At 39.5% G+C, this 23,301-nt stretch overlaps 1 protein-coding gene across 5 annotated transcripts in view; it reads left to right on the forward strand.

Moving 5' to 3' along the window:
* ARHGAP21 (Rho GTPase activating protein 21) overlaps positions 1 to 23,301 on the forward strand; it is a gene marked incomplete at both ends in the record, with an annotated part of 101,942 nt that overhangs the window by 16,432 nt on the left and 62,209 nt on the right. For 2 of the 5 annotated variants that reach the window (XM_084253874.1, XM_084253876.1), the window contains one exon: positions 2,164 to 2,247. The exons of the other annotated variants lie outside the window; for them this stretch is intronic. In XM_084253874.1, coding sequence (XP_084110000.1) covers positions 2,164 to 2,247 — 84 coding nt within the window. Of the gene's footprint in view, positions 1 to 2,163; positions 2,248 to 23,301 lie in introns of those variants that run through there. 5 annotated transcript variants of the gene reach the window in all.

The following is a 23,301-nucleotide window of genomic DNA, read 5'->3' on the forward strand; positions in this document are numbered from 1 at the left end:
TAGGCAAGTCTGGAAGGAAAAGAATAAAATCAAAATCAAGATAAAGGTTGCCATTTTTAACCTCCCCGTGGATCTTTCACCCACATTTGTTTCAAGGGTCTTCTTCCATGTCCCAGAAGTCCCTACCACAAGTCCAGGCCAAGAAGCAAGCTCAGCTTCTCATGTCTTGCTATTCCCTGTGCCTCATCCTGGTCTCCTTGCTCACCTTTCTTCTTCCAGTCTTCTCAGGTGCTTCTTCAGTTTCTCCTCCCTGGTCAGCTGGTCAGCCTCTCTTGGGTGGGGCAGGGAACCTGGAACCTCCCTTTTCTTGGGGACCACCCTGTTAGCAGTAGTAGATTGGGAATATCAACCGGGAGAGATGAGGAAACACTAGAGTCATGGTCAGAACCTTAGAACACACCACCTATGAAGGGACAGACAGAAGAAGATAAAGCAGCTAAGGATTTTAAGGATTAGTTTGAAACAAGCACTTTAGGAACCTCAGTTTTCAGATTTTGAGGTCTTTGAATCTGACCTTCGTATTTAGACTGAGTAATTTTGTAACTTTATATTAGTTAAATTGGGCTTTTTGTAAACTTATTTTGCCATGGAAGACTTTTTTTTAACCTAACTGATTAATATTATATGTCCTGTAGAAGTAGTAGGAACCTACTTTGGGGAACATTGCCATAGGCAGAAAAGAGCACAGTAGGGGTTTAGGCAACATAGTCATATGATTAGCTTGTGATTTCAAAGATGGTTTTAGTAGTTCTGCAGAGGCAAGATTCCAGAAAGGAACAAGACACAATGTTTGAGAGAACAATTAGAGGCCTCTGTGGTAGTTGGGAGAAAGTTGATAAGGGTCTGAATTCAGGCACTGACAGTGGAAATAGAAAAGGAACAAATTCACTCTCTGTTTTAGTGGAAGGGACAGGATTTGCTAACTGGATTTAAGAAAAAGGAAGAAGGAAATGTAGGATGACTCTGGCTTCTGTGTGGGTGACAAAGGAAATGAACTGTGCTGCATAAGTGCTGCCCTTATGCAGATGAGGTGATACAGAGCAGGGGCAGGTTGTAAGAAGGAAGATAGAGAGTTCAGTTTGGGACATGGAGTGGGAGGTGTCTAGGTGTGCATCCTCAGCAACAGTTCAGACATGCAGATCTGGGACCTGGGGAGAGGGTGGGGCTGAAGTAATTCATAGTTAAAATCCTGGGTCTCCAGGATGATATGATATAGGAATAGCATAAGAAATGAGAAGTAGAATTCTAATCTAGACAGTAAAGGAAGCTCATCCTAAGAATATAATTATCATTTATTAGGTGCCTGTTAGACACTGTTGTAATCATGTTACAGATGTTATTTTATTTCCTACTAAAAACCCCCATGAGGGCAGGTATTATTATTTTCAGTTTATAAATGAAGATAATGGTTCCTGGAATGGATGGGGGAGGGAGGCAGGTAGGGTATGGGCACAAGTGGTTTGGTGGAAGCTAAAGTATCTATCCATATAGATAGGTAGATAGGAGTGGGTTGCAGTTCAAAAGTTAAGCCATTCGTTTCCAGTCATAGTTAAGGAAAGAACAGTTAAGGAAGTGAAGTCTCTCTTACTAAGGTCTAGGCTTTCTCACTCTGCACATTGCTTTTGCAAAGAAGGAATGTTCAGAGAAGTAGGAAGAGAGCTAAGGGGTGATACAGTACCCAAGATGAGAGACATGTAAGGAGCTGTTAGTAGTGAGAAATGAAGAAAGGACTGAGAAGTAACCGTGGGGTTGAGTGCAGTATAAAGATCACTGATGTTGCCCTAGCCTCTTGTCAGGAAGTAGTTTGTTGTGGGATGTAATGGGCATGATCGACATTACACCACCTTGCCAAATTGTGCTTTCATCGAATGAGTAAATTCTAGGCTGTGAAACTGAGAAGAAAAAAAAAGCAATAGTCTTTAAAAAAATAAAATAAGGGTAAATATAGAAGTCTTGTTATGAGTAGTATTTCCTTTGTGATCTAATCATTTAAATATACCAGTGTTTAGGAAGATGATGCAGTTCAGCCAGTCAGCTATTGCCGCTGAGACAGGAAAGGGAGGGGACGAACCTCTTTGCGGACCACATCACTGCAGAGCTGTTAGCACTCCAGGGCTGACAAAAGCTGAGTCAGAAGACATGCAGACTGCGCTATAGGCAGTCATGGCCCAATTCAAGATTCTAGACTGCATGATCAACCACAATTGGAATTTATTGTGCAATCTATATTGTGCCTGGAGTGGTCAGGTTTGTTGATAAATATACATATATTTGTTCTTTAATTCAAAATTGCTGCAATATGTAAAGCAAAAAAAAATTCAGTGAAAATGCTGGCTAGGCAATTACTATGTTCCTATAGCAGTAAAAAAGTAATCTTTTCAATTATTCTTGTTGAAATTCTTGTTTGACATGGCATATCGCAACTCTGGTATTAATTTCTGAAAAATAATTAACTCTTCATTTGTACCGATGAGACTTTATTTGTAAAGGTTTATGTCTTGTGGGGGAGGGGAAGTTAGAAGGACTACTTAAAAAATAAAACTAGGAGAAATTAAAGCATCCAATTATAAAATAAGGTAAATGCCTTATACTTTAGAGACATTTAATACTGCGTTTATAAGAAGAGGCAGTATTTTGGAATGAGTTACTTTTTTAAGGTAGTTTTTCATTTTTAATGAAACATGGTTCTTGAGTTCTTTCTGTATGGGAATAAATGAAAATACCTTTTTGAAGACATATTCTGTTACCAGCCAGGCTTTTGAGAAAATAGTTCTTTTATGATAAAGAAAATTTGCTGGGTATTTTTTTATCATAGTTATCATATGCTTTTGAGTTTTCTTCCTTAAGAAGCAAAAACTCTTATTTTTCCCTTCAGCCCTCAGTTATTATCAGGTACAGATTATTATTATCAGGTACAGATTGTTTTTGTAAGTCATAAATAATAATGAATATATTTTGCATGATAGCTTTTCTTGCAAAATAGAAAGAAACCTGGTTGATACCTTTTGTTCCAGTTATCAGGGAATCTTTAAAAACTATCAGTTTTTTACCATGTGGGGTTATTATTACTTCATGGATATTCATCTTCCATACTGAAATTGTTTAATATTGTTTGAAATTCAAAGAAAAACTAAATTTAAAATATTGAAAGCATTGAGTGATGAATGAGATGTTCCATATTTTTTCTCCTTATCCCTCTGCCATTTTCTCAGCTTTCTAATAACTGTGGCAGGAGCAGAAGTTTATGGGACAGAACTTAGTTCAGGTGGGACATTGAGTCTCTAATATGTTTCTTTATGTCCTATTTCTTTATGGTGAAATGTTGAAAGGTATTTTCGTAGTTTAGATTGGATACAATAGACCAATGTATGAGAGAAAGTAGAGATGGAGGACATTTAATCTTAATTTCTTCCACTGTAAGATTGATCCCTCAAAGCACTTTCTGGTTCTCTCCTTAATGGATTTACATTACCGTAAAAAAAATATAGATTCCGAATGGCTACTTAGAGGATAAAAGAAGATAGATACTGCAATTAGCATGTAAAATTCATATTATCATTACCCCAGCAAAGGTGAAACATAAAATAATGTATTGGGTGAGTAGCTGGTTTACAACTCATCATCAGAAATTGTCTAGTTTGAGGCCTGGGACCTCATCAGGATATCTTCATTCTGCCTAATCCAAAAGGAATATATGAACTGCAACAGGATATAGGGGTGAGTTGAGCCAGGAAGCTTACAATAGAAAGTGCTTTTGGATGTGCCTTGGCCTGAGGTTTTGCAGGATTGCTGTCAGTGTTTTTGCTGTGGTTTAGATCTGATAATAATCATTTAGTTGCTAGCATCTCTCAGTAGAAGAGTTTGCAGAACTTAGCATAAAGTGAAAATGGCATGTGACCACATCCGTTTCTTTCATGTCATCACTTAAGTATTTGATCACAAACTCAAAGCTTTTGGGGCTGGGCAGTTTCTATAAAAGAGGGAAAAGACTTGAAGAGAGTCAGATATAAGACACCAGCGTCTGGTAGACAGTGTGGCTAACTAGAGATTAGCTTCTTGATGCCGGGAGATTGTTGCCATGCTGGACCTACTATTGTCAACTCTTAATTCTCAAGAGAAACCTAGAAGTTGCATTTTATGTGAATTTGTTCCTATTTTTAAATACTGATGACTAAGTCAAGTTTTTCAAATACTACTATCTAAGCAAAATACATTTGTCGCCAGATAGGGCTCTACGCTTCCAGTTTGTCATTTCATATTCATAGAAAGACTTGGGGCAAGCAGTAGTTTTCAGGTTTATTATTGAAGCTAAGTAGTACCCATGACGCTACTGGATGCTCCTGGGATATTTATGATATAGGCAGGGGAAAAGTGTAAGGAGAGAAATAAGAGTCAGTGAAAAGGCAGGATGAGTCCGATTGAAGGGAACAGACGGAAGAAACGGTGTGATGGACCATGGCACAGCTCTGAGTTGGCACTTTTGTGGCATCCTGCTGGAGAATTTTGATTAAGGTTTTATTATTTATTAACTATTTTTACACTGTTGTTGGGACACAGTATAGTGTAATTAAGAATGCAGAATATCAAGAATGCAGTTATAGTGCTCAAGAACTGGATTCAAAACCTGGTGCTAACCCTTTATTCTGTGCTGATTCCGGCATAACTCAGTCACCTCTGCTTCCTCATCTTTTGTCATACCTGCATCCTGGAGTGTTATGAAGATTAAATGAGATAACCTAGATATAGCTTTTAATACAGTACCTGGCAGCATGCTAATAAGTGCTTGATCCATGTTTAATTATTGATGTGTTCTAGGTGGAATTAGAAACTGGTGAATGAATTCATGATTAAAATTGTTAGTGTTATTTTCATTGGACACAGTTTCGGAAATAAAATTACTGGGTCAGAGTGATAATATTTTTAAAACAATACATTTCTACAGCAATTAAGTAAATCTTAGTAGCATATTCTTGGACTTTGTGAGAGATGAATGAAGTTTTAAATTTTGTCGATGGAATACTAGCAATATTAATTTCTACAACACTATTACAAAGAAAGGACTTTGTGTTTCTCTCTTTCCATTTTGGTGCATGATAAATTTCTAAGGTTCTAATCAGTACTTAGAACTAGAGGGCTGAATGTTCGATGATAGTATAGTCAGATACAGAAGTTGTATTAAGTTTTCATTATATGACATATCCCACAATCCGGTTCTTGGTTTTCCCTCAAATCCAGCGACAATTAATACATACAGAAAACTCAGAAGGAGTGCTAGGAAGTGCCAAGCATGAGAGGTCCTGGATTATCATTCTTTGCATTTGTTTGTGTACAGCTAGTCTGTTTCCAGCTCCTCGGCCAGTCTGATCCTGTCAAACATGGGAACATGTTACATGACTCCAAATCCCCTAAAGTCTGCCAGGTTACTCTGCATAAAAGCCACGGGTCTGCTGGGATTTGTCTCCCTCCCTCATCTCCATGACCTTGTTACTCCCGTTTCCCTGTTCATTCTTCTTTAACCGCACTGCCAGCTGTTTCAGTCTCAGGGCCTTTGCACTTTCAGTTCCCTGTTCTTGAAAAGCTTTTCTCCCACATTTCCGCTTCACATCCATTTTCACTTTCTTTAGGTTTCTTTACTTGCTTGTCGCCTTCTCCATGAAGTGTTCTGTTCAAAATTGTCATGAAATGTTACAAAGGAAAAATAATCATACTGTTGAAAATACATTTTTTTTCTTTGAAAGAAGATCATAAAGATGATTGAAAACTTTATTATTTAACAGAAATAGTCATTCTATAAAGTTCATTTCTGGGAAAGAGAGCCAGAGGAGTCCTGGGTTGGAATCTTTAATTGGAAACCAGATTACCATACTGAGGACCCAGGCACACATTTTTCCCCTCCCTTTCATGGGGAAACCAAATGAAAGCTAGAGAGCTGCAGAGAATTTTTGTTGTTGTTGCTTACCCTAGAAGCTCCTTCCTCTTCAGAATGTCTCCTCTTGTTAGGAAGCAGTTGGTCGCCTGTGTTCTATTCACTTTGTTCCTTACAGCTATTAGAACAAGCTGCTGCTGCTAATACTAGTCAAAGGAGATTTTAAATTTATAAGGTAGGTACACTGAGTCCTTTAAATTCTTGCTACTCCAAGTGTGGTCCACAGATGCTTGTAGGAAATGCAAACTGGCAATTCCCACCCAGACTTAGGAAATAGTATTTTTAATTTTAGCAGAATCCTCAGGATTTTCTTGCATATTAAAGCTTTGCCTTAAATGATGGAAACAGAGTTAAAGATGAGGGACTTAAAATTTTAAAGCAAATATGCAGTGTTATGGTGTTATTGCTTATTGGATTACTTAATTTTTATTTCATTTTTTAATATTTTATTTTATATAATTCTTGCATCATTTTTCATTTTTGCACAATGTATGCATTTTCATTTTAGTTATATTCCCCATACAATTGCACCCCCCCTTATTTTGACCCTAATCCTTCCTCTGCCTGCCCTCACCCCCCCACCCCCAGTGTGTCTCTGGTTTAGAGTTGCTTGTTGATTTTCATTTTTACTTTTTATTAATTAGTCTTTTTTCTGGTCCCTTATTTAGGTTTTCTAAATTCCTGCTATGAGTGAGACCATCCGGTGTTTTTCTTTTTCTTTCTGACTTAATTCCCTGAGCATGATCCCTTCTAGCGCCATTGGATTACTTAATTTTATTTATAGAAAAATTCTAAATGGTTACAACACCTCCTTTTTTTTTTTTTTTTTAGTTCAGCACTGGATGAGAGAGTTAATCCAGAACACCACCTGACCATGAGGGGAAAAAAATCTCAATTTTTCATGTTTTATTTCATATTTCCTTCTACTAATATAGGAGGGGAAATCCCATATCATATTTAATTATTATTATTTTAATTAAGGACTTTAAAAATAAGGACTTCAGGTTAGGGACTGCAAGGAATTGCTTTCTAAGCATAATATTGTAAATTAAATTTTTTCTTGGCTTGACCTCTGGGATATCCATCTGTGTATCTTTGTGTGGTGTGCTATTTTGGTCATCTTCTCTCTCATTATGTGCATTGCTCACTTCCTACAAAAGGCTTTGTACAAGAGACACAGAGATCAGCAAAGTGGTGCCCCAGAAACCAACTCTGATGAAGAGGGTGACTATGGGATTAGCAGAAACATTATCTGTACAGGGATACAACTAACATTGCCAAAATACGCAGATCATTAATTTTCCACAGATAATAGTTTGCAGGGGAAACTGCAGGCATGAAAAATGAAGAATGGAGGCCTCCCAATTATTGTTAGGAGAAATCCAGCCAGACCACTTCATTGGCTGAAGGTTGTGTTGCGGGGAGAGGATGTCCTGAACGAACTCCACAAACTCAGGTTTTATGGACTCTACCCCACCCCAGACGAAAGAGATCCAAGGCACCAAGGACTACAGATCCCATGATGTCACCACCACCGAAGGGAGGGTTGCTGGGGCCTGAGGGTGGACTTAAGCAGCCAGGCTTGGTATATAACCAGACATGTGGGCCTTGGAGGTCGTTGGTTTTGCCAGCATTCAGTGTGCTCTTGGGATCCCAGCTCAGTGGAACTCGTAGGATGCATTTACCAATATCTCTCTCTCTTTCTCCTTGGGTTATTCTTCCCTTCATTCCCCTTTTTGTAAATAAACCCTTTCTTAACCTTTTTGTGTGTGTGCATGCAGTTGAGGCTTGTTATAAGTTCCTTTAAGCGTGTGGGTGAGGACCCACACTCAGGCCAACCCATTTCAGTTATAGAGCAGTTACAGTGACCAGCTGCCCTCTCACCGTTGCAGCGTTGCAGCATGGCAAGGGAGGAAAGAGAGAGATATCCCTGTGCCCGTAACTAGCCTCGTAGCATTGTTATAGGACAGGGAGAAAGAGGGGCAGCCCAAACCCCGCAAACCTGCCTATTCTAAATGGGTTCTGCCATCCTCCGCATCAACACAAAACATAGGAGACTTTAATGGGAAGGAACTTTAATAAAACTAGGAAACAATACAGGTAAGGCAAAGAGTCTAGTTTCTAAATGAAGCACCCAAAGTTACCCGTCCCCTCGTGGGTAAAAGTCCATCCATATGGGATCGGCCCAGAGCAAGGCCCCAAAGCCTGCCACAAGTCTAAAGCATCTTCCAGTGGGGACCCACAGAAAAGGGTCAGAAACAACCAGACAAGCCCAGAAGGAAAAGAGCAAAATCAACATCAAGATAAAAGCTGCCATTGTCACCTCCCCACGGGTCTCACCCACATCTGTGTCACCCAGTCCACGACCAAAAGACAAGCGCAGTTTCTTCACGTGTCTCTAGGCTCCATGCGCCTCCTCCAGGTCTCCTGGCTCCATCCTGCTTCCTTCCTCAGTCTCTTCTGCAGCTTCTCCTCTTCCTGCTCAGCTCCACCCTCCCTTGGGTGGAGCAGGGAACCTCCCCCTTTCCTGGGGACCACCCTGTTACAATCCCCCCTTTTAATTTTTATTCCACCATAGCATCAAACACCTAACAGGCTGAGAAACATCACAAAGAGCTTTAGTTCAGTAGTCTGTGAGAGCTCTAAGTAACATAACGCACTGTGTCAGGCCCTTCCATAGAACTGCCTTTAATTCTTACAACAACCCTACAGAGAGATGATATTCACGTTCCCACTTGACAGGAAACAAATGAGAAGGGGTTAAGCCTCTTGCTTAGTCACACAGCTGAGAAGCTGCAGAGCAGGGTGGGACCTGAGTCAAACTCCAGATGCATGCACTCATCTCCCCCGCCATCCTGCTTCTTTACTGAAAAGTATCACAGTATTCAATTTATCTGCTTTTAAAACTCGCAATTCTGCCTATTAAAAATGTAGAGCAAATGATAAAAATTGTATTTGCGTATTTCTATTTGATGGCCAATTTAGGGTGTGGCGGAGAAAAGTGGGCTGAGAAAGGAATAATGGCAGGGAAAGGAGAATAAAGGGATAGGAATGATTGGAATGGTAGGTCCACAGTATTGAAGGAGAGATAAGAGGCTGAAGAGCAACTAAGAAGGGCAAGAAAACAAAGAGGAGGAATTGGTTTTGCAGTGACTATTGACTGAGTTTTAGGTGCCTTTTGTAATGTTAGTCAGTCAATCACTTTCTGAGCTCTTCCTTTGTTCTAATACTGAAAGCTTTCAAATTGCTGACATGCATGTATGTATGGATGTAATAACTTGGTAACTTTGTTATTTAAGCAATGTAGCTATAAACTGGGCCTATGTGAGTAGAGTTTAATGTTCAAATAAAGTTTTAAAAAGTGGCTTCATTGATGTCATTTAACACTATGCATAATAGCGTTTGAGCTGAAAAGAAGTTAAGTTTGAATGCTTGAACAGTTAGTTTAAATATCTGGTTCAAAATGAGGGTTCACCCCAACCCAGTTGCCTCTGTAATCTAAATGGCCCAGGGGCAGCCTCTCTCCTCAAGCTCCTATTTGGCCTTCTTATTCTACCTGGGGGCTCTGGTTGATGAGTGAAAATAAGGTTTGAATAAATAAGAAAGACAAATGGAAATCTCTGAAGAAACAGGCCTATTTCAAAAGGGCAGACTAGATGGCGTGTGTCTGAATACAAAGGCAGGTTGACCTGGTTTGGCCTTCCTGGTGGTAGCTGGGCTTCAATGGCAGTAGGAAAGCGCTTACGTATACTAGCTTTTGAGTTTTACCTCCTCCCCAGCTATGGGGAAACCCTTTTGCTGGAGAAGTCAGATAGTCTGGTAGAAAGAAGGAGCCTTTGATACGTGTAGAAGCACTTGCATGCTGTGATTGTGCTAGTTAATTGGCTGATTCTGAAAAATTCTGTTAATTCTCTGGATTTTCGAGTTCATATCGGTAAACTGATTAGATGATTTCCAGGACTTCTTTCTTCCCATTTTAACAAAAAGCTGATTCTTAGAAAAGCAGGACTGTATTTCATACACTACTGTATATTTGAGGACTGACATTTTAACGCCTATGTTGTACTGTTATAGGACAGGGAGAGGGGCAGCCCAAACCCCGCAAACCTGCCTGTTCTAAATGGGTTCTGCCATCCGCCGCATCAACACAAAACATAGGAGACTTTAATGGGAAGGAACTTTAATAAAACTAGGAAACAATACAGGTAAGGCAAAGAGTCTAGTTTCTAAATGAAGCACCCAAAGTGACCCATCCCCTCGTGGGTAAAACTCCATCCATATGGGATCGGCCCAGAGCAAGGCCCCAAAGCCTGCCACAAGTCTAAAGCATCTTCCAGTGGGGACCCACAGAAAAGGGTTAGAAACAACCAGACAAGCCCAGAAGGAAAAGAGCAAAATCAACATCAAGATAAAAGCTGCCATTGTCACCTCCCCATGGGTCTCACCCACATCTGTGTCACCCAGTCCATGACCAAAGGACAAGCGCAGTTTATTCACGAGTCTCTAGGCTCCATGCGCCTCCTCCAGGTCTCCTGGCTCCATCCTGCTTCCTTCCTCAGTTTCTTCTGCAGCTTCTCCTCTTCCTGCTCAGCTCCACCCTCCCTTGGGTGGGGCAGGGAACCTCCCCCTTTCCTGGGGACCACCCTGTTACAATCCCCCCTTTTAATTTTTATTCCACCATATCTATGGTGGCACAGATTTTATGGTGTAATCTCCTGGCTCCATTCTGCTCCCTTCCTCAGTCTCTTCTGCAGCTTCTCCTCTCCCCGCTCAGCAACACCCTCCCTTGGGTGGGGCAGGGAACCTCCCCCTTTCCTGGGGACCACCCTGTTATAGTACCATGTTTATATATGACTGATGGGGGAGATTGCATATGTTAAATCCTACTACCTGTACTCTGCTGTTAGGTGAGTTAACAGCTTCCTACTAACGAGGAAACCCAGATCGACAGTAGTAGCTTCTGCTACTCGTGCTGGCCTGTAGGGGACTGAGCGCACTATGCTTCTCAGACAAGCTGATACCATTTGCATCAGTACATTCTGTGTTGCCTTGGTAAAGGGAGTGTCATTAGCAGGGGATTTGCAGCCTGACATGTTAGATCCATTCTAGCAGGCCCAGTTCTGATCCTTTAAACCCATCTGGACACTTGGCATCTACCATAGCAGTTCTGGTATCTGTGCTTCATGTCTTGTGGGGCAGCAAACATATCCCAGTGAGTTCCAGCCCCTCCCCGCCCTACCCTTGCCAAGGTGTTTAATCCTGTGTCAGGTCAGAGTGCTAGAGCTCAACCTTTACCCAGCTCTCTGCTCTACCTTTGATCTAACACCCTCCAAGCCACACCCAGCTGTACTCTCCTCCATACAATGTATGTGAGCCTGCAGCTCCTTTGGCATATAAGCTATTTCCTTTTTTTTTGAGTCTTGTTTTTAAACTTGATTAGATGAGATCAGAGCAGCTTCAGTCTAGTGCTAATTTTGCCCCCTAGTGAGACAATGTCCTTCTAAAGGTTGATGTAGTACCCCGTGTCTTATGAGGTTTTTCCCTCTCTGACAGGCGAGAACAGATAGGTACTCTTTGTGGTCCCTTGTACGTCCTGTGGATTGACCCATCTAATTCTTTTTTTTTTTTTTTTGTAATTTATTTTTATTTATTTATTTATTTATTTATTTATTTATTTATTTATTCAAGCACTGGGTACAGTCAGAAGCGCGGGAGGGTGAGAGAATTCACCAGAGCCAGAGCGGGAGCAGAGCAGGCAGAAGGACCAAAGTACACTGCTGAGTGGAGCAGCGGGCGGCAGGAGAGGTCTGTGTGCCATGTGGGACCCTCCTCCGGTGGCCGGGGAGCAGCCGGGGATCGAACCGGCGCTGCAGAGGCTGCGGGCAGCTTCACAACCCAGCACTCAACCGCTGCGCCACCGGGGAGGCCCTGACCCATCTAATTCTTACAGAGCTGTATCAGTACTCAGCTACAGGCCAGTGGGGAGGATCCCCTGTAGATGTCCAGGCCGCTCTCCCTGTGCCACTGTCTCCTCCCTCGTCCTCTTCCCTGTGCGTTCTAGTCAGCAGGGCCGTTTCCATTTGTTCAGGAATCACTGTCTTTGGTTGTCTCAGGACCAGTGTACGGAAACCATTGTTCCATATAGGTATTAAAGCATCCTGTTACCTGCTGAGGAGTAACAGATTACCCCCAACACATAGTGACTTCAGACAACATTTATTATCTCACAAATTCTGTGGGTCAGAGATCCAGGTGTGGCTCAGCTGGCGTCTTGGCTCTATCTTACAAGCCTGGCACTGGGCTCAGCAGAGCTGCAGTGTCCAGGGCCTGCCTGGGGAAGGGCTGTGTCTAGGCTCACTCATGGATGCATGGGATTCAGTTCCTCACAGGTGTTGAGCTAAGGACCTCAGTTCTTTGCTGTTTGCCAGTGGCCATTCTCAGAAGGGCCTCTTCTGAGGCCAGCTTGTTTCACAAGAAGCAGCAAGGGAGACAAGCCAGAGAGAGTTTGGGCAATACAGAGGTCAGTGTTTTGTAATCTAATCTTGGAAGGGACATCCCATCATGTTTGCTGAATTCCATTCATTAGGAGCAAATCACCAGGTCTAGCCCACACTCTAGGGGAGGGGAAAGATTTGAATGCCAGGGGGCAGGGATCACTGTTCTAGTTCTTCTTTTGTTTTTCAACAGTTGTTATTCCATTTCAGAATTGGGATATGTGTTTGAGGATCCCTCTAATTATCCAGGACCCGCTCCCCAGTTCGGTGATTTTCCGAGAGGACATATAATACTCAGTTTATCCCAACTGATTCATTACAGCAGAGGGATACAAAGCAAAATCAGCAGAAGGAAAAGACTTACAGGACAAAGCTCAGAGATAGTCATACACTAACTTTGAAGAGTCCTCTCCGAGGGAGTCACACAAGATGCCCAACTTTATTTAATAGATAATCCCAAGTAGCTTTTCAAAGTGGTTGTACGAACTTACACTCTCGTCAGCAATATTTGAGAGTTGTTGCTCTATATCCTTGGCAATAGTTGATTGCCAGTACAGGGTTTTTTTTAGCCTTTATTGAATATGTGCAGTGATATCTTACAATTTCTATTTGCATTTGCTTGATGACTGATGAAATTGAGCATCTTGGTTTACTCGCCATTTAGATTACCTCGTTTTTTAAAAAAAGATTTATTTATTTTTGCATACAAGAGCTGGGGTATAGGCCAGAGGTACAGGGGGTGAGAGGATTCACCAGAGACAGTAGGGAGCAAAACAGGCAGATTGATAGAAATACACTGCTGAGGGGAGCAGGAGGCGATTCAGGAGAGGTCTGCTGCACCATGTGCTTTACCTCCTTGCCAGGGGATCGAACTCACGCTGCAGTGGCTGCAGATAGCGTCATAGTGCTGAGACTTGACCTCTTGCACCACTGGGGAGGCCCTAGATTCCCTCTTTTGTGAAAAGTCCATTCAGATCTTTTCGTCCATCATTCAACAGGTATAAGAATTTGGGTCACCTAATTTCTTTGAGTACATTGTTCAAAATCCACAACATAGAAATATTGTCATCTAATTTTCAGTTTCTTTGAGTTGTCTATATTTGAGTAAATAATTTAGTATCAATCAAGCAACTTTATTTTCCAGAAATTCATAAGAACATCTTGGTAATATTTTCTGTATTGAATATACTTGACTATGAAGATTTTTAAAGGGCCTCCCTGGTGGCGCAGCTGTTGAGCTCTGGGCTGCAAAGCTGCCCGCAGCATCTGTAGCGCCGGTTCGATCCCCGGCCGCCGGTGTGGGTCCCACATGGCACGCAGACCTCTCCTGCCGCGCCCACTGCTCCCCTCAGCAGTATATTTCATCAGTCTGCCTCTATAACTATTTGACCAAAAATTCAAATTATTTCAACAACAACAGTAATGACAGTGCCAATTTTATCATCGAAAATCTGGAAGGTGATTTGGGAGATGGTGCAGCCAGATAGTATTTAAAGAAATGGCCATTGGCATCCAATGCAATCATAAACACCTGTACTGTAAAAGCAAAGGAGTATAAAAAGTCCTTCTTTTGACTGTTTAGGCTGATCGGAATGATTAATGTCTCTTATTATGTAAATTTTTAGTAGAACTTATGGTATCCTGGATTTGTATTTTTTTGGTGAGCACTGTATGTGCTTTATAACACTTTAAGATTCTCTTTATATACTAGGCAGCTGGTATGTTTATGCTTATTTAAAAATTGTGACAGCTTGCACTTGTAAGTGATTTTAGAAGTTTCTAATTGTTATATCTTTGCTTCTCTGATGAATTGATGGATCATTTGATTTTTAGCCAACTAAAGCATTTTGCTATGTAAAAATTTGTCTATTAAAATGATCCATTTTATAATGTAGTTCCCAGAAATATGTTACAGTGTGAAAGGCAATTATATTTATAGGACATAAATTATGGCATGATTAAAATAATTTATTGCTTTACAAAAAGCTTTGTCCTAGGGTTCCTTTAAATAGTAAGCTCTTTCAGTGCCTCTAAACTATGTATAAAACACTTTGATATTTAATCATAACATTTCATGAACAAATTATTAACAAGGACATTCCGTGCACTTGGAATTTTTTACTCAGCTGGGGTTTTGAAATAAGACACAATTGAGTTCAGCCTAGATATAGTGATGCATTTGAAAGCGCATAAGTGGGACTGTGCGTTACCTCATTAGAAACTGGACAGCGGCTGAGTTGCTCCATGTCCATGCCTTGTCTTCCCCAGGGACTATGGTCCTGTTAGTTCATTTCTTGTCATTTATCTTTACTGGACCTGCATTGATGTCTTCACCTAAATGTAGAGTGCATCCTAATGCTCAGACTAATCAGAACATGAGACAGTTTTATCCTTGCTCCTTGGGGGACTTGTGGTCCCTCCTCTCTCAAATCTAGCATCTGTTTTCCCAGGTGGGAGGTGGTCACCTCTGGGTTCTTAACAAATTTTAAGACCCGGTTCCCAGTGATTTTGCTTTGGTTTCTACTGTGTTTTAAAGTATTCCTTATACTGCCATTTATAATTTTTTGTAAGAATCATATTCTGAACTCCAATGACAATGTTCTTTTGTAATTCAATCTTAAACTGGATACTATCTTTATAGTCTTTTTGATGTTATTTATGTTACAGATCTTTCATACCAAAATGCTGCATGTAAAGATTTATAACCTCATTCTGAATGAGAAAACTATTAAAAAAATCAGAACCATTTTTCATCTTTGCGTAATTGCAAAGATTTAAAAATAACTATCCAAGGTTGACTAGAATATGTGTATATCAGCCGTATGTGCTGTTAGTTGTTTGGGGACTTGGTTGCCTGTTTATAGGTGGCACTTTGAAATTTCATATTAAAACTAAAAACAAACAAAATAGCTAAGGCAGCAACTCCATTTTTAGGAATTTATGCTACATAACTACTCACAGTATTTCCCTAATGTTGGTGTAAAGAGTGGTTACAGCAATAGTATAATGATAATGGCAGTAGTTGATAAAAAAAAAACTTAATGAACAATACATATCAAAATGACAGAGAATGAGCAAATAAAATGATTTATTCATAAAAGAAGACCTTTGTAGCATTAAATTAAAATAAGCAGAATCGAAGGGCACTTTTCTGAAGTACATATGTACATATGAAAAAGTCCGGAAGGTATATGCATGAAATATGGACATCAGTTTTCTCTAGAGGGGGAATGGCCATAAGTTAAATTCTTTTCTCTTCGTTTACCTTTACCTCCAAATTTATCCTTAATGAACATATAAATCTAATAAATAAATATTTTTATTTATTTGATACTATCCACAAGTTACTGAAACCTGTTAGTGGTGTATACTGGAAAGTTCCAGGGTCAGGATACTGGAGACCTATGTCCTAGTCCAAGCCATGTAACTAGATCTCAGCAAAGCTCTCTGGGCCAGTCTCTCTCAGTATTTGTAAAACAAATTAGTGGATCTAGAGACATGATTTTTAAACTCCTTAATAGACTGTTAGTTTCTGAGGAAGTAATAGAAGGAAGCAGGTTGTGTCCAAAATTCCCCTGCCTCTCTCCCCAAACAGAGCAGCTCTACATATTTGATATTTTGTATATTGAATTTCTGTTTTAAGCTATCTTTCAACAAAGATAAGGAAAGGGTAAAAGGGAAAGAAAGAGAATATCCTATTTCTAAGGTCCAGTAATTCTAAGTATGTTTAATCTATTCCCTTTAAGCTTCTACCTTCTTCCTATTCATTGTCACACACACAGCTGCTTGTAGGACATGCTCACATCATGTATCAGGATGCCCTTACTCTCCTGGGACCATCAGACTCTGATAGTGTACATTCATGAGAGTGAGTGAATACATGAATCATTCATGTCTGATAAGGGTGTCTTTACCCTAGTTGACATATAGAGAGACCTGTGTTTGTTGTAAAAAACCATTTCAGCACTTTTTATGAATTGTTTTTTCATTTGCTCCTGACCAATTGGAGTAATAATTTTTTTCTAGTCCACTCTATTTCAGTTTGGACCCTGTGAATGGTTTGTTTGCCAGTAATTTTGTCACCTTTGCGTCTCAGAGACTCAGTGTTCTATAAAATGTTGAATGACCGCGTGGAATTATATTATCTCCAAATTTCCTAATAGGTATAAAATTCTGTTTAATCATTTAATGTTTGTTTTTTGTAGTTCAGGCTAATGAAATTGAATGAGCTATTTACCCTAGTTGCCAATGTAATATCATTGCTAATCCAAAATTTAGTAGATTTGGAAATTTTGTGTGTACATTTAGTGAGCCTCTGATTATTTTAGATCTTTGGTGAAACCACATGATGTGTGTCTGATCTTTTGCACCTATATTTTCTCTAACCTCTCTACATGCTAGTGTCTCACATGTCTGCTCAGAGGGGACTGTTTCAGACAAACCGAAACTTAAAACAAAACTTGGCTCTTAATTTGGAGATTCCTCTCTGTCCAAAGGGTAGGAAGGTGATTATTTTTTAACCTAAAAACACAGTCTGTTCTTTCATTCAGAGTAAACTAGATTTTACTCATATCAGAAAATAAGTAACTTCTGAAAATAAGTCTATCATATTACCTGGTACTAGATCTTCTTTACAAGAAAATATGTATAAAAATAGACTTCTGTATATAGAATATTCATTCTTAAAATGAATAGAAATCATTAGCATTTTAAGCAAACTTTCTTTATCTAGTAAACTTAGTTAAGAGTAAGTCAGATTTTCATAGGTATGGGTGAAAATTGGTTGAGTTCTTAAGCTTTGTTTTGGAGAAAAGATCTCTACAATTGGAGTTAATATGTTTTATGACTCAGGAAAAATGACTTCACTTTTCTGAGTCTCATTTTTTAAAAATGTAAATGCACCTCTCTCAAAGTTGCACTAGTAGTTACATACAGCATGTTAACATGGGGCGTGCTCAGTAAATGCTCCCTGGAATTTCATTCCACTGTTATCCTCATTTACCATTTTTAATTATGGCTAATAATCAAATATTTTTTGTACAATGATGTATTTTGAAGTAGAAATACTGCCCCTATTTAAAGTATATTCCAGTTTTTTAGGAAATAGTCCTACAATGTGTACAAAATGCTTTATAAAAATTGTATTTGGTTTCTTTCTCTCTAAAACCCATGCCACAGCCATTTTTTTAAAACAAGACATGATACTTCAATATTTCCAAGGATAACATTCAAGTAGTATAAGTGAAACTTAGAGGGCAAAATACTGAGCAATGTCTGGGCTTGGTAACTGGGCAGGTGGTCTCCTGACCAGCTGTCGTCCATGAAGAATGGGGGGAGACAGGCTATGGTGGAGGCTGTCAGGCCATAGTCCACTGTGGGTTTCTGAACCACACATTGGAAACTTACTATATTAACAAATCATCTCTTGGCATTAGACTATAAAGACATATTTGGTACTAGGTAAATACCTTAAAGCAAATCTAAATACTATGTAAGCATGTATAAATACCTCAAAGAAACAGTGTCATTATTATGTTAATACTTAAAATGTCAGTGGCATAAAGGATGTTTTTACAATAAGATATTCTGAGCAACATTTTTTTTTGGTTATCGCAAAATACCTGGAAAAACCCTATTTCCATTCATAGGATAATGAATAAATAATATGCAGTATACTCACGATGAAGTTTTTTACACCAGTAAAAACTGGTGAAACACAGCAGACTGGCTATTCTTTATCCATACTCTTCCTCCTCTGATTAGCAAACTGCTAGTCACATTCTCCAGCCTCCCTTACTTTAGGGGGTATTTTCAATACCACAATTAGGAAATAGTGTCAGAGGCTACTAAAGAAGAAAGAGTGCAGAAAATATGCCAGTTAGATTCAGTCATACTTGCTACTGGAGTCAGAGTAATAAAGAGAAATTCTTTCAGGTCATATGGAAGATTATACAAATGCTAGATAAAACATAAGAATTCTTATTCCAGGTATTGTTTTGAAAGTGATTTCTTTATTTTAGCAAACAAGCACGCACTTTCCCTTGTCATTATCAAGACATTTATTGTTAGTAAGGAGGCAACAATTAAATAAGTATAATCTAAACCCATCATAACTACTAATAAAACTACTCAGAATCTGCCCAGGAAATGAATGTGAATGAGTCATTGGGTATGAAGAGCAGAGCCTGCTGATTTTACCATCTTATCATTTTGTGAGATCGTTAACCAGGTTATGTATCATAAGTTATGATGGTAGTCAAAACTGAACTGTTTTTGAACCATTTCTAGAAACTTTACAACCTGTTTTCCTTTTATTTCAGTTCATATTTAAAAAAATAAAAAAATAACAGCCTTCTATGAGGACAAAGTTGTAAAATCGAATTAAGAACTCACATCCTAGAAATGTTGGTCTCTGAAAAAAAAAGGAAATCAGAAAGAGAGAACAAAAACTAGTGTCTTTGTAAAAATAGAACCTCAGATAGGGAAGGAAGCCATGTGGGAAAATACCAGCTAACTTAAAACAATCCATAAATGTAACCATACAAAAATAGTAGAAAGGGCCCATAGAAGTAGTCAACCAATGAGATTATAAGTGAATGTAAATAATAAACTTAAATATTAAGAGTTATAATAAGCAGATAAGTCTTAGTGTTTCTTTGAAATATTTTGGACTAAAGTCATTTAGATTTTTTGGCTTTCAGTCATGAGAGGGTTAGAATTTCTTTGGTCATCAACTTTCATCTCTTCAATATTAAAATACCACTGAAAACCAGAATTCTTGGAAATTTACATCTAGATATTCAACACCAAAGTAGTTCCAATTATTATCAGTCTGGGTAGGCCAAAAAAAGAAACCCAAAAAATCCTCAGAAATAGAATGCATAAACAGAAGCAGCAAGTCAAGAGTCGCCAGGCATATAAAAAACCTTTATTGGGCCTCCCTGGTGGCGCAGGCGGTTGAGCCCAGCGCTGTGAGACCGTCTGTAGCCTCTGCAGTGCCGGTTTGATCCCCGCCAGCCTCAGAGCAACCCACATGGTGAGCAGACCTCTCCTGTCTTGCCCACTGCTCCCCTCAGCAGTGTATTTCGTCAGGCGGCCTGTTCTGTTCCCCGCTCTGTCTCTGGTGAATTCTTTCACCCTCCCGCGCATCTGTCCTATACCCCAGCTCTTGTATAAATAAAATAAATCTTTGAAAAAACAAATAAACAAAAAAAAAAATCCCTCCTTTAGTCAAGAATCTTTTAACTCACTTGGAATTTAAACAAACAAATCAACAAACCATCAAACAAACAAACGAAAAACCCTTTGATTATAAACAATAGATTTCCATTGTGCTGAAATATTTTGCTGAGAAATGCCATTGAAGAATCCTAATATGTGACGAATAATTTGCCTTGAGATTAATTCTCTGGCATTAGGACTACAAGAAAGTAGTTTAAAGATAACTAATGTCTAAAGTCATAGGCCTCCCTGGTGGCACAGGGGATTAAGTCAGCATTATGAAGCTATCCACAGCATGAGTTCAATCCCCTGCCAGGGAGCTAATCCACATATAGGGCAGCAGACTTCTCTATCTCTGGTGGATCCTTTGCCTACACCCTAGCTCTTGTATGAATAAAATAAATCTTAAAAAAAAAAAAGTCATATTATCCCTTTCTTCTCATGTCCTATAGAACAGAAAGAGCGAGCTGTCTCTCATTTACTAGCTGTATATTCTTTTTTTTTTTTTTATTTTTTTAAATTTTTTTTCTAGAGGCATGTCTTATTTATTTATTTATTTATATTATTTGTTTGTTTGTTTGTTTGGTTTATACATGCACTGGGTACAGTCAGAAGCGCGGGAGGGTGAGAGAATTCACCAGAGCCAGAGCGGGGAGCAGAGCAGGCAGAAGGACCGAAGTACACTGCTGAGGGGAGCAGCGGGCGGCAGGAGAGGTCTGCTCGCCATGTGGGACCCTCCTCCGGTGGCCGGGGAGCAGCCGGGGATCGAACCGGCTGCAGAGGCTGCAGGCAGCTTCGCAACCCAGCGCTCAACCGCTGCGCCACCGGGGAGGCCCCTAGCTGTATATTCTTGACAGATTATTCAACCACTGTGAGCACTTTTCTCCATCAGACTTGTGATGTACTTAAGAACCTGGTAAAAAGTGTTATGCATATTCAAGACTTTTTCCCTTCAGATGAAACTATGTTTGTATACTTTTCTCCTGAGATCTGATGTGTTACTATGCTACATTTTTGAAATAAGCCTTCATGAGGACCACTGTGTTTTTTTTTAAATTACTTTAATAGTGCTTACTTCATGCAACATACTATTTTAAATACTTTATAAACTTTAACTTGTTTCATTGTTGTAGTAAACATGTGAAATAGGTACTATTATTGCCTCATAGTAAAGATGAGGAACCAAGGTGCAGATGTGTTAAGGAGCATGTCCAGAGCCTACAGATGGTAAGTCAAGGATCCGTGGTCACCTGGCTCCAGAGCCATGCTCTTGCCCCTGTGCATCCATCTCCCCGTGTAATAAAGAGAAAACTTCAAGCCAGATGACAGTCATAATTATGACCAACAAATCAATTATATAAAAAAAAGAAAACCCTAAGGGCACACATTAAAATCCTAGGTTGTGTTTTTTCAGCAAGTGACATCTTCAAAAGGCATTGCACCATCAGGAGGAAATCTGGCTCTAAAATAAGAAAGAAAACCTTACTTTAAGCGCCAACACCACTAAATATCAGTGGTAAAGGTAAAAAATATGTATATTTTCAAAGAATCCATAGGAGTAGGGCTCATAATCTTATTTATATGGTGGAACCCATAATAGACTCTTTTAAGGTGCGCATAATAGAAATGCTCTTAGGCCTTACCACGAATGGTTTCCGCAGCATTACTAGACACTGTCACCATTCTTCTTTAAGTGCAAATAATTACCAAAGATAGTTTAGGGATCATATACTCAACTGTGGATACAGGCATTCTTTCATAACTCTTGTGTTTACTTTTTATGACAGTGCTGCGTGTTTCACCTCTGACTAACATTTAGACTCTGCTTTTTACCTGTGTGAGTTTTTTTTTTCTAATTCTCTTTATTGAAGTATAATTTATGTACTATAAAATTCACCCATGGAAAGTGTAGTTTCAGTGATTTATAGTAATTGTGTACACTTGTGAAACTTCCATCTCAGTCTACTTTTAGAACTTTTCCATCTTCCCCAAAAGTTCCCTCCTGCCAGTTTGCACGCCCTTCTGTGTGGTTTTAAGATGATTAGTGTTTTTTTCCCTTGTACTTTTCACTCACTTTCCAATTACTTTAGGTTGTATATTTCATATTTATGGAGTTAGTTTTTATTTGTGGAGTTTCCTTTATTTTGGTTTCTCTTAACCTTGATTTGTTATTCACTCCTGTGACCTTGTTATGAAACCTTTTAAGAGAATCAAATGACAGTTCTTAGTCCACAGGAATTTAACTGTTATTATTCCCATCATTTTTTGGCATCTTGCATTCTGATGCTGTTGGTACATGAGTAGGTACTTGTATTGAAGAGATGAGCTGTGTGTAGATGTACATGTTAGGGGTCTCCCCAAGAAGAGAAACCCGTGCCTACAGTGTCACTCCTTCTGTGCCTGCAGTTTGCTCTTGTTAGAAGAACCAACAAAACACTCTAGGCAGAGTGAAGATGGCATCTGTGTATATTTCTTTTCATCTGTCTTTCTGTATAGAAAAAAGTGTGACCCTCTCTTCTTTCCCATAGGGAAATGTAGCAGCTTAGAAGAGTCTGTGTGTTTTGGAGGGGTAGACCAATTTTAGAACGAGAACTTGCCAACTTCTATGCAAAAAGCTGGACTTTTGACTGAGGTTTCATTGGATGTATTGATCACTTTGGGGAGACATAATGCTGAACCTTCTGAACCATGAACATAGTATATCTTTCTATTTATTTGGATAGTCTTTAAATTTTAGCAGTATTTTGGAGTTTCAGTTTATAGGTCTTACAGATTTTTGGTCAGATTTATCCTTAAGTATTTCATATTTTAAATGCTGTTTAAAGTATTTTTAAATTTCCAATTGCTTATTGATAGTATGTCAGTGCTGTTGATTTTTTGGTATCACTTGGTACTGTCACTCATATTCCATTGAACAGAACTCAGTCATACAGCAGTATAGCTAGGAAGTGTTGCTATCTGCCTGTCTTCTTAGAAAGAAAAAAAATGAAGTTAATGACTGGTCTTCTAGTAACAACTTAAATATTGACTATATGATGCAGATGCTTAGGATTTAGTCATATGTTGAATTTATTTTCTTTGTAGTTTTCTTTCAGGAGGAGTTTGTTGTTTTAAAATGAAAGAACTTAAAACTATACGTGCTTGTGGGAATTATATAGTTAAGAGAGAACAGGTGATGCAAAAGAGGGAGGGAAGAATTGATGGAAGAGTAAGAGGGAATGGGTCCTCAGAGGAATGGACATGTCAACATTTAACAGGAGGAGGGACAGGAGAACTTGGGCACAGTTGCTGGTAGCAGGGTAGATGTGGCAGGTGACTGAGTTCTCATCTGTAAGGGCAGGACAGGACACAGTGCAGGTTTTCTGATCCCATGCAGACCGGGTAAAGGAGGAGTCAGAGTCCTTAGTGGGTTTTTGCAGGTCTTTTATCGGGGTTCACCAGGCATATGGCAGACAGGGGTGCTGGCTGGGGGGCTGGGAGGCTGGCAGGCTGGGGGGCTGGGAGGCTGGCTGAACTCCAGAGAGCTCAGATAGAGTGAAGACTTGCTGGGGGCTGGGAGCAAGTCTTCACTCTATCTGAGCTCTCTGGAGTTCGTTCTGCTGCTTCTCGGCTTCTCTTTCGGCTTCTGCTTCGGCTTCTACTGCTGCTGCTGCTGGCGTC

Source organism: Talpa europaea, assembly GCF_964194135.1.
Source record: "Talpa europaea genome assembly, chromosome: 14".
NCBI classification, from domain to species: Eukaryota; Metazoa; Chordata; class Mammalia; order Eulipotyphla; family Talpidae; genus Talpa; species Talpa europaea.